General features: G+C 38.3%; 1 protein-coding gene across 2 annotated transcripts in view; it reads left to right on the top strand.

Annotated features, from left to right (window-relative positions):
* Positions 1–11,709, top strand: part of TNFRSF13B (TNF receptor superfamily member 13B) — a 55,469-nt gene that overhangs the window by 20,988 nt on the left and 22,772 nt on the right. For both annotated transcript variants that reach the window (XM_019656630.1, XM_019656629.1), the window contains 2 exons: positions 249–386; positions 4,599–4,835. In XM_019656630.1, coding sequence (XP_019512175.1) covers positions 266–386; positions 4,599–4,835 — 358 coding nt within the window. In that variant the 5' untranslated portion in view covers positions 249–265. The remainder of the gene's footprint in view (positions 1–248; positions 387–4,598; positions 4,836–11,709) is intronic.

Below are 11,709 nucleotides of genomic sequence, written 5' to 3'. Positions count from 1 at the left end.
AAGAGGCATGGCAGAGAATAGTGTTAAGCAGGGCTCGGCTGATGTGAGGGAGGGGTCTCAGATAGGCATTTTCACAGATGGGTAAACTTGGGCTCAAGGAGGTGAGGTGGCTGCCCCAGGTCACCCAGCAACTGCAGCTGCGGTTGAAAGCCACTTTTGTCTGGTTCCCCCTCTGCTCACTGAGACAGAGTGGGAATATGAGCAGGAGAGGCTGCCTGGGTTCCAACCTCACACTCCCTGCCTCTCAGTTCCGCAGGGCCTGCAGATGACAGTGACTATGGAGCCATGCCCCGAAGAGCAATACTGGGATTCTCTGCTGAACACCTGCCTCTCCTGCAAATTCATCTGCAGCCATCAGATTCCACGAACCTGTGCAACCTTCTGCAGTGAGTTCTGGGGCCTGAGCCCAGGTCATGACTGGATCAACCCCCTGCTTTCCTCCCAGAGGTCCCTCTGGCCCCACTGCACTTGGGTGCCTGAGGAGGGGGTGGTAGAAGGAGAAGTACAATGTGATACCCCTTCACCCCTTGATCTTTCTGCCCTGGGCCACACTGGCCTCCTTGAAGTTTCTTGAATATGTTGTATTCTTTCCTGCCTCGGGGCCTTTGCACTTGTGCCCTCTGGATAGAAAGCACTTCCTCACTCTTCTTCCCTTGGCTCCCTCCTACCCAACCTTAAGGTCTCAGCCCAAATGTCAGATGTCTTCTTTAACTGCCCAGTAGAAATTAGGCCCTCTGTTGTCCTCAGTTCTTACTTTCTTTTAAAACTTTTTATCATATAAATTATTAAACATAGAGAGGATAGAATAAACCCTTGCCTACCCAACATTGGCTTTAAAATTCTGCCTTTTTTTCCTCAACCTGTTTTTTTTCTTGTGTATTTTAAAGCAAATCCAAGAACTCATATCACTTTACCTATCAATACTAGATCATGAATACCTAACACATAAGGGCCTTTAAAATAAAACCTCACTATCTTATCACCCCCCCAGCCATAATCCCTTAACATCATCTGTACTCAGGCCATATCCAATTTTCTCTGATTGTCCTGAAATATACATTTTGATTGCTGTTCTTTTTCATAATTTGTTCTTTTCCTTAATGGAACTTATCACAATTTGTGTTATGTTCTTTTTTTTTTTTAGCTGAGCCATCCTGCCACCTGTTGTCAGTTCAGCGACAGCTCAGCTCGAGTGCAGCTCACTGACCCATATGAGCATCAAACCGGTGACCCTGTTGCTCAGTGCTCGTGCTCTTAACCAACTGAGCCACTAGGCCGGCCCCTCTTTTAGAACTTTAAATATATCATCCCATTGCTATCTGGCCTCCATGGTTTCTGATGAGAAATCAGCTGTTAATTTTATTGAGGATCCCTTGTATATGGCAAGTTGCTGCTTTCATAATATCTTTTTCTTTGGGTTTTGACAATTTTATTACCGTGTGTCTCAGTGTGGGTCTCTGAATTTATCCTACTTGGAGGTTATTGAGATGCTTGAAATTGTATATTCATGACTTTCCTAAGATTTCAGCCATTATTTCTTCTTATTATTAATTTTTGCCCCTCTCTCTCATCTCATTCTGAAACTCCTCTAAGCATATAGTGGTATGTTTGATGGGGTCCCACAAGTCCCTCAAGTTCTGTTCATTTTCCTATTCTTTTTTGTTTCTGCTTCTTGACTAAATAATTTCAATTGTCTTATCTTTAGGTCCAATAATTCTTTCTTCTGCCTGCTCATATCTGCTCTTCAGCCCCTTCAGAGAGTTTTTGCATTTCAGTTATTGGGCTTTTAATTCCAGAATTTCTGTCTGTTTTCCTTTTTAAGACACTTTTTTTAGAGCAGTTTGGGTTCACAAAAAGTTGAGTGGAAAGTACAGAGATTCCCATATACTCCCCTACCCTCTCACATGCACAGCCTCCCTCATTATCAACGTCCTGCACCTTGTGGTATATTTGTTACAATTGATGAACCTACATTAATACATCATTATCACCCAAAGTCCATAGTTCACATTAAGGTTCAGTCTTGGTGCTGTACATTCTATGGAATATGACAAGTGTATAATGATATTTATCCATCATGATAGTATCATAAGAATTGCTTCACTGACCTATAAAGTCCCCTGTGCTCTGCCTTTGTCTCTCCTTCCCCTCAAACCCTGACAACGACTGATCTTTCTACTGTTTCTTAGTTTTGCCTTTTCCAGAATATCATATATCTAGAATCATACAGTAGCCTTTTCAGCTTGGCTTCTTTCAGTTAATTATATACATTTAAGACTCTTCCATGTCTTTTCATAGCTTTATAACTCATTTCTTTTTAGTCTGAATAAATTCCATTGTTTGGATTTACCACAGTTTGTTTATCCATTCATCTACTGAAAGAAACTTTGGTTGCTTACAAGTTTTGGTTCCTTTCATGCAACTTCTATCTCTTAATTCATATTCTCATTTTGTTCATACATTATTTTCCTGATTTCCTTTAGTTCTTTGTCCGGTTTTGTTTTTTTTTTTAGCTCATAGAACATATTTAACACAGTTGATATAACCTCTTTGACTAATATTTCCAACATCTAGGCTTCCTTGGGGATAGTTTTCCTGTGAATGTGCCGTGTTTTTCAGTTTCTTTGTCTNCAGCTCACGGCTGCTCAGCTCGGGCTGACTCGAACCACTGTTGCTCAGAGCTCAAACTCTTGAGCGAGCTCTTAACCAACTGAGCCACTCAGCCGGCCCGTATTATGTTCTTTTGTGTTTTTTTGTTTCGTGTGTGTCTCAACCACCAGATTGTGAGATCCTTTCCTTATCTGAGCTTAGCACAGTGCCTATCACATATTAAGTGCTTCATAAATACTGGTCAAGTAGAGCTCAGAGAGGCTGAGTGACTGGCCCAAGATCACACAGCATAATAGTGGAAAAGTTAGGAACCAGAGCTCTCTGATTACAAAACCATGACATTCATTGTGTCATTCCACAAGTATTCATGGAACTTTCTAGCCCCTTGAAAATGAGAATCTCACATGATCCTTAAGGGAATTATCATCTAATGGGAGATTTCTCTACATTTCAAATTAGAAAGGTAAAGTACCATAAAATGCCACAATTGGGAAAGACCACCTCCAGCTGATGGGTTGGAGAGTAGGGAAGTGTTCTGGGAAGAAGTGCCCCCTGAAATGAAACGTTAAGAGTTAGATGTGGAAGTCAGCTGAGGAGGATGAGCACTCCTAGAAAAGGGACCAGTGAGATCAAAGGCAAGGATGGGAGAACACAGCAAGGAAGGTCAGGGCCCAGAAGTAGGTTTGTGAGGCCAGGCAGTGAGGGTCGGTGGTCTGGGGAGGTCAGGAACCAGCTGCGACAGCCACACTAAGGTCCCTGAGGAGGGGAGGAGGTCACAGAAAACCCCAGGAACACCACTGCCATCAGGTTAACTCTGCCTTATGAGTGGCAGTACAGAGGTCCTGTGCGGCTCAGTGGAACCCCGGGGCCAGGGCAGGGCCAGGACAGGAGGACATCACTGGTTTTATAAGGGCCATCTGAGTCTTCCCTAAGGCCTCAGTTCCATCATCTTTCTGATCTTTTCCTTTACTCTGTCAAGTACATAAGGATTGGTGTGCTGGTGTTGCAAAGAGGCACAAATGAATATCCTATTTAAACCTTCCATTAACTGATCATTTAGTGCCAGGCACTGTGCTGGGAACTTCCAATTTTCAAAACAACCTTAAGAAGTAAATATTATTCTTATCCCTCCCTTGGAAATGAGGAAACCAAGACACAGAGAGGTTAAGACCCCACAACCTGTAAGTAGTAGAGCTAGGGATGCCCCAACCCCATTTGGCTTTGAAGTCTGTATTGTTAACCTCTGTCTTGCACTGCCTCTGAAATGTGCCCTTAGAATATCCTGTGTGAGTCACATTTTCATATAAATCAAATCTTATTTTAAAGACAAGAGAAGTTGCCCTGTACAAGTATAGATTTCTGTTATGCGCTCAAAGTTGTTCTTAAGGCAAGTGTGATTAGACTTTATTTTGCTTGGCTTCTGCTCCTTGGCACTGATACCTGCTTAAGCTCTTGTAATTCTCATTTATTATTAAGACAGGATATACACTAATATTTTGAATTTCTCTACCTTTTTTACAGCCTCCTCCCCCAACTTGCCAAGGCAGTTTCTGGCTTTCCCCTCCAATCCTTATGTTGACATGAAATATGTGTCTTCTTCAAGAGGCTTGAAAAATGCAAGCAAATAACTTGAGTGACAATGTAATCACCTAGATATCAATTTTACAAGATAACAAGAAAATACTTATATGTATAAAAACTAAAGAATGTACTTTTAAATAATCTATAGGTCGAGGAAGAAATAATGAAAAGTAAAAACATTTTAAACTAGATATAGGAAAAAACTACATATTAAAATGTGTGATGTGGCTAAAACAGCACTTAGTGGACCATGTATATAGCCTTGCCATTGCATACTGGAAAAAGATTTGGATTACCCTGGAATTGCTTTGATTGATTTTTTTTAACTTTGATGCCCTTTTGAGGCCAGACACACCACTCCTATAAGTCTCTGTCACCTGGTATCATCCATCATTTCTGTCTCCCAGAGTCGCTCAGTTGCCGCAAGGAGCAAGGCAGGTACTATGACCAGCTCCTGAGGGACTGCATCAGCTGCGCCTCCATCTGTGGACGTCACCCCAAGCAATGCACATACTTCTGTGAGAACAAGTTCAGGAGCCAAGTGAATCTCCAACCAGAGCTTAGAAGACAACAGACAGAAACCAGGTCAGACATCTTGGGAAGGTACCAAGGATCAGAGCACAGAGGCTCGGAGACAGGTCCAGGTAAGCCACCTGTGTGGTTTCTGAGTGAGTAGAAGACCAGGCACCAGGACTAAATAAGGAGTGTCTGCAAAGAGGGAAGTCCAGGGTCCAGGCAAATAGCCAGAAGAGTTAGGGAGTTCATCACAGGATCGAAAAATATTTGGGCAAAATATCCCAAAGCCTGTGGGCAAAAAGAAAGCAGGAGAAGAAAAGACTTGATCATTGAGAGGCTTTTTATAAATTATTTTTTCAATTACAGTTGACATACATTATATTAGTTTCAGGTGTACAACATAGTGATTAGACATTTATATAGCTTATGAAGTGATCTCCCCAATAAGTCTGACACCACACATAGTTATTACAATATTATTGATATTCCTTGTGCTGTACTTTACCTCCCCATGACTGTTTTTATAACTGGTAATTTGCACATCTTAATACCTTTTTCATTCATCTCCCCAACCCCCCTCCCTTCTGGTAACCATCAAAATGTTTTTTGTATTTATGATTTTGTTTCTGTTTTGTCTGTTCATTTATTTTGTTTTTTAGATTCCACATAGAAGTGAAATCATATACTTTTTGTTTTTCTCTGTGTGACTTACTTCACTTAGCATAATACCCTCTAGGTCCATCCATGTTGTCTCAAATGGCAAGATTTCATTCATTTTATGGCTAAGTAATATTCCATTGTATATATGTACCATATCTTCTTTATCCGTTCATTTATCAATGGACACTTAGGTATCTTCCATATCTTAGCTATTGTAAATAATGCTGCAGTGAACACAGGGTACATATATAATTTCAAATTAGAGTTTTGGATGTCTTCAGATAAATATCCAGAAGTGGAATTGCTGAGTCATATGATAGTTCTATTTTTAGTTTTTTTGAGGAATATCCATGCTGTTTTCCATAGTGGCTGAACCAATTTACAATCTCATAAACAGTTTACAGGGTTCCCTTTCTCCACATCTTCACAAACACTTACTTGTTGATTTATTGATGATAGCCATTCTGACAGGTGTGAGATGATACCTCATTGTGATTTTGATCTAGTATATTTCCCTGATGATTAATGCTATTGAGCATCTTTTCATATGTGTACAAGTACTTGCCATCTCTATGCCTCTTTGCAGAAATGTGTACTCAGGTCCTCTGCCCATTTTTTAATTTGATAGTTTTCTTTGGTGTTAAATTGTGTAAGTTTCTTATATATTTTGGATATCAATCCCTTATCAGATGTATCATTGGTGAATATCTTCTTCCATTCAGTAGGTTGATTTTTCAGTTTGTTGATGGTTTCCTTTGCTGTGCAAAAACTTTTTAGTTTGATGTAGTCCCATATGTATATTTTTGCTTCTGTTTCCCTTACTCAATGAGACATATCTGAAAAAATATTACTAAGAGCAGTGTCAAAGAGTATACCGCCTGTGGTTTCTTCTAGGAGTTTTATGATTTCAGGTCTTACATTTAAGTCTTTAATCATTTTGAGTTTATTCATGTATATGATGTAAGAAAGTGATCCAGTTTCATTCTTTTGTATGTATCTGTCCAGTTTTTCCAACACCATTTATTGAAGAGACTGTCTTTATTCCACTGCATGTTCTTGCCTCTTTTGTCATAGATTAAATGACCATATAGCCATGGGTTTATTTTTGGGCTCTCCATTCTGTTCCATTGATCTGTGTGTCTGTTTTTATGACAGTACCATGCTGTTTAGATTACTATAACATTGTATACTTTGATATCAAGTAGCGTAATACCTTCAACTTTGTTCTTGTTTCTTAAGATTTCTTTGGCTCTTCAGGGTCTTTTGTGATTCCATATAAATTTTAGGGCTATTCTAGTTCTGTGAAAAATGTCATTGGTTTTTTGATAGGGGTTACATTGAATATGTAGATTGCTTTGGGTAGTATGGACATTTTAACTATATTAATTCTTCCTATTCAAGAGTATGCTATATCCTTCCATTTATTTGTATCTTCTTCAATTTCTTTTTTCAATGTCTTATAGTTTTCCAAGTACAGGTCTTTTACTAACTTGGTTAAATTTATTCCTAGGTATATTTTATTCTTTTTGATGTAATTGTAAATGGGATTGTTTTCTTAATTTCTCTGATAGTTTGTTATTAGTGTATAAAAATGCAGCCAATTTCTGAATATTGATTATGTATCCTGATACTTTACTAAATTCATTTTTTAGTTCTAATAGTTTCCTGGTGAAATCTTTATGATTATCTATATATAGTATAATGTGGTCTACAAATGACAGTTTTACTTCTTTCTTTCCAATTTGGGTTCCTTTTATTTCTTTATCTTGTTTGCCTGCTGTGGCTAGTACTTGCAATACTATGTTGAATAAGAGTGTGAAAGTGGACATTCTTCTCTTGTTTCTGATCTTAAGGAAATCCTTTTAGCTTTTCACCTTTGAGTATGATGCTAGCTGTGTGTTTGTTATATATCGCCTTTATTATATTAAGATATGTTTTCTGTATCTCCACTTTGCTGAGAGTTTTTATTATAAATGGATGTTGGATTTTGTCAAATGCTTTTCCTGCATCTATTGATATGATCATATGATTTTTATCCTTCACTTTGTTTGTTGTATCACATTGATCGATTTATGGATATTGAACCAACGTTGCATCTCAGAAATAAATCCCACTTGATCATGATGTATGACATTTTAATGTATTGCTGAATTTGGTTTGCGATATTTTGTTGAGGGCTTTTACATCTATGTTCATCAAGGATATTGAGCTATACTTTTGTGTGTGTGTGGTGATTTCTTTGTCTGATTTTGGAATCAGTGTAAAGCTGGCCTTGTAAAATGAATTTAAGAGCCTTCTCTCTTCTTCAATTTTTTGGAATAGTTTGAGAAGGATAGGTATTAATTCTTCTTTGAATTGGTAAAATTACCTGTGAAGCTGTCTGGTCCAGGGCTTCTGTTTGTTGGGAGTTTTTTTATTACTGATTCAATTTTGTTAGTAATTATTGGTCTGTTCAGATTACATGTTTCTTCCTGAACAGCCTTGGAAAATTGTATGTTTCTAGGAATTTATCCATTTCTTCCAGAGTGTCCAGTTTGTTGGCATATTATTGGTCAAAGTAATCTTTTTTATTTCTATGGTGCTGGTTGTCACTTCTCTTTCATTTCTGATTTTATTTGAGCCCTCATTTTTTTTTTCTTGATGAATCTGGCTAATGGTTTATCAATGTTATCTTTTCAAAGAACCATCTCTTGGTTTCACTGATCTTTTCTATTGTCATTTTAGACTTTATTTCATTTATTTCCTCTCTGATCTGCATTATTTCCTTCCTTCTACTCACTTTTGGCCTTGTTTGTTCTTTTTTTTCTAGTTCCTTTAGGTGTAAGATTAGATTGTTTATTTTAGGTTTTCTTGTTTCTTGAGTTAGGCCTGTATTACTATGAATTTCCCTCTTAGAATATCCCATAGGCTTTTGGGATGTTGTGTTTTCACTTACATTTGTCTCAAGTCATCGTTTGATTTCTTCCTTGACCTCATTGTTAAGCCATTCATTGTATAATGGCATGTTATTTAGCCTCCATGTGTTCGGGGTGTTCTTTTTTTTTCTTCTTGTAATTCATTTTTAGTTTCATGCCATTGTGGTCAAAGAAGATACTTGATATGATTTCAGTCTTCTTAAATTTATTAAGGTTTATTTTTTGGCCTAACATGTGGCCTATCCTGGAAAATGTTCCATGTACATGTGAAAAGAATGTATATTCTGCTGCTTTGAGGTGAAGTGTTCTAAAAATATCAATTAAGTACATCTGCTCTAACGTGTCATTTAAGGCCCCTGTTTCCTTGTTGATTTTCTGTCTGGATGATCTCTCCATTGATGTCAGTGGGATATTGAAGTCCTCTACTATTGCTTCATTACTGTCAATCTCTCCCTTTATGTCCATCAATATTAGCTTTATATATTTAGGTGTTCCTAAGTTGGGTGTATAGATGTTTGTAAGAGTTATATTGTCTCTTTGGATTGAAGCCTTTATCATTATGAAATGCCCTTCTTTGTCTCTTATTACAGCCTTTGTTTTAAAGCCTATTTTGTCTGATAAAATTATTGTTACCCCAGCTTTCTTTTCATTTTCCTTTTCATGAAAAAATCTTTTTCTATCCCTTTACTTTCAACCTGTGTGTCTCTTTTGATCTGAGGTGGGTCTCTTTTAGACAGCATATCTACAGGTCTTGTATTTTTTACCAACTCAGCCACCCTATGTCTTTTGATTGGAGTGTTTAGTCCATTTACAGTTAAAGAAATTATTGACAAGTATGTAGTTATTGCCATTTTATTGTTTTCTGATTTTTATAGTTCTTATTTATTCCTTTCTTATTCTTTTGCTCTTGTCTCTTGTATGTTGCTGACTTTCTATAGTGTTATGTTTGGATGTCTTTCTTTTTATTTCTTGTATATGTCTTGTAGATTTTTGGTTTGTGGTTACCATTTGCTTCATGGTAGGTTTTCACCAGTCTATTTTAAGGTGATCATCACTTAAGTTCAAACACATTCTAAAATCACTACAACTGTTACTCAGCCCCTCCATGTATATGTTTTGGTCATTATTTTTACATTGTTTTTCATGTGTGTGTTTGTGCGTATCCCTTAATTTATTGTTGTAATTACATATGATCTTCCTACTTTTATCTTTCATTCTTTGTACTAGCTTTATAGTTGGTTGATCCACTGCTTTTACTAAGTGTTTCCCTTTGTCAATGAGAATTTTTCTTTCCTATGTTTTCTTATTCATATTTTTGATCTGTTGTTTTTTTCCTAAAGAAGTCCCATTATCATTTCTTATAATACTGGTTAAGTGGTAATGAACTCCTTTAGTTTTTTCTTGTCTGGGAAACTCTTTATCTCTCTTTTGAGTCTAAATGATAGCCTTGTTGGGTACAGTAATCTTGGTTGTATGTCTTTGTCTTTTGTCACTTTGAATATTTCCTAACAATCCCCTCTGCCTGCAAAGCTTCTGTTGAGAAATCAGCTGATATAATCTTATGGGAGCTCCCTTGTACATAACTGCTGTTTAGTTTCTTTTTCTTTAACCTTTGGGATTTTAATTATGGTTTATCTTAGTGTGGGCCTCTTTGAATTCATGTTGTTTGGGACTCCCTGCACTTTCTGGACTTGTATGTCTCTTTCCTTTGCCAGGTTAAGGAAGTTTTCAGTCATTATAGCTTCAACTAGATTTTCAATTTCTTTTTTTTTTTTAAGATTTTTTTTTTTTATTAGGGAATTGGGGAAATGGGAACAGTGCTGGGGAATTGGGGGAAGGGGAACAGACAAGTTGTTGTAGTTTTGTTCTTCAGTCTAGTTGTGGAGGACGTTGCTTCNGACAGCAACTTGTCTGTTCCCCTTCCCCCAAATCCCCAGAGCTGTTCCCATCCCCCCAATTTCCCAATAAAAATCTTTAAAAAAAACAAACTGCTGGCAGACCCTTAGCAGGGAAGAGGCTTGGGGAGCCAGTGAAACCAGATGCAAAAGTTCAAGAATGGGCAATGTGAACAACCTACAGTGATAAAAGTCAGAATAGAAGTTACCTCTGGGAGTGGGCATTGGGTAGGGAGGGCCCAAGAGAGTCTTCAGGGTGCAAGAAATGTTCTTTATCTTGATGTGGGTGGTAGTGACGCAGAGCACAGAAGTCCCCCTTATGCAGCTTCACTTTCTGCGGTCTCAGCTACCCCCCATCAACCATGGTCCGAAAATATTAAGTGAAAAATTCCAGAAAAAAATAATTCATAAGTTTTCAATTGTGCACCATCCTGAGTAGCGTGATGAAATCTCAGTGTCCGTCTCCATCCTGCCCAGACGTGAATCCCTTTGCTCAGTGACTCCATGCTGTACACACGCCTCGCCCATTGGTCACTTAGTAGCCGTCTCAGTTACCAGAGCAACTGTTTTGGTATCTCAGTGCTTGTGTTCAAGTAACCTTTATTTTACTTAATAATGGCTGCAAAGCACAAGGGTATCGATGCTGCCAATGTGGATATGCCAAAGAGAAGCCGTGAAGTGCTTTCTTTAGGTGAAAAGGTGAGTACAGTACAGCAAGACATTTCAGGAGACAGAGAGAGAAGCATTCACATAACTTTTATTATGGCATATTGTTATAATTGTCCTATTTTATTATTAGTTATTGTTGTTAATCTCTTACTGTGTCCAATTTATAAATTAAACTTTATCATAGGTATGTGCATGTAGGAAAAAACAGTATATATAGGGTTTGGTGCTCTCCGCAGTTTCAGGCATTTACTGGGGGTCTTGGAACATATTCTCTGTGGATGAAGGGGGCCACTGTATACATATGGAAAAATTCATCAAGCTGTACACTTGGGCTCTGTGTACACTACACATGACATTGTGTGTGTCTCATACCTCAGTAAACAAGGGAAAATGGAAGGAAATTGCCAATTATCGAGTGCTTGCACTATGCTAGGCACTGGCTAGGTCTGCTTTTCTTTTTGTTCATTTAAAGAGCAACTACTGTGTCCTAGGCACTCTCTAGGTTCTCAGCAGTAAACAAAACAAATTAGATCCCTACCCACGTGATGTTTATAGTTACTGAGGGAGACAATATCAAATAATCATATTCATGAAAGTAAAGTGACAACTAAAGGGCATATGAGTGTGCAGAAGAAAGGGTGTCTCCTTGTCTGGGGGGAGAGTCAAAAGGCTTCCCCGAGGAAATGAAGTTGAAACAGAGATCTGAAGGATGCGGGGCATTTTACAAAGGGAAAAGGATGTGCAAAGATCCTGCAGTAAGAAGAGGCATGGCAGGGCCAGCCGAGTGGCACGATGGTTAAGAACTGGCTTGGGATGCCGGAGGGCCCCGGTTCGGATCCCACATATGAGGGCCAGTGACACTG

Source organism: Hipposideros armiger, unplaced genomic scaffold (assembly GCF_001890085.2).
Source record: "Hipposideros armiger isolate ML-2016 unplaced genomic scaffold, ASM189008v1 scaffold_264, whole genome shotgun sequence".
Lineage (NCBI taxonomy): Eukaryota > Metazoa > Chordata > Mammalia > Chiroptera > Hipposideridae > Hipposideros > Hipposideros armiger.
The sequence above is the reverse complement of the archived record's forward strand: the minus strand, read 5'-3'. Positions and strand labels throughout refer to the sequence as shown.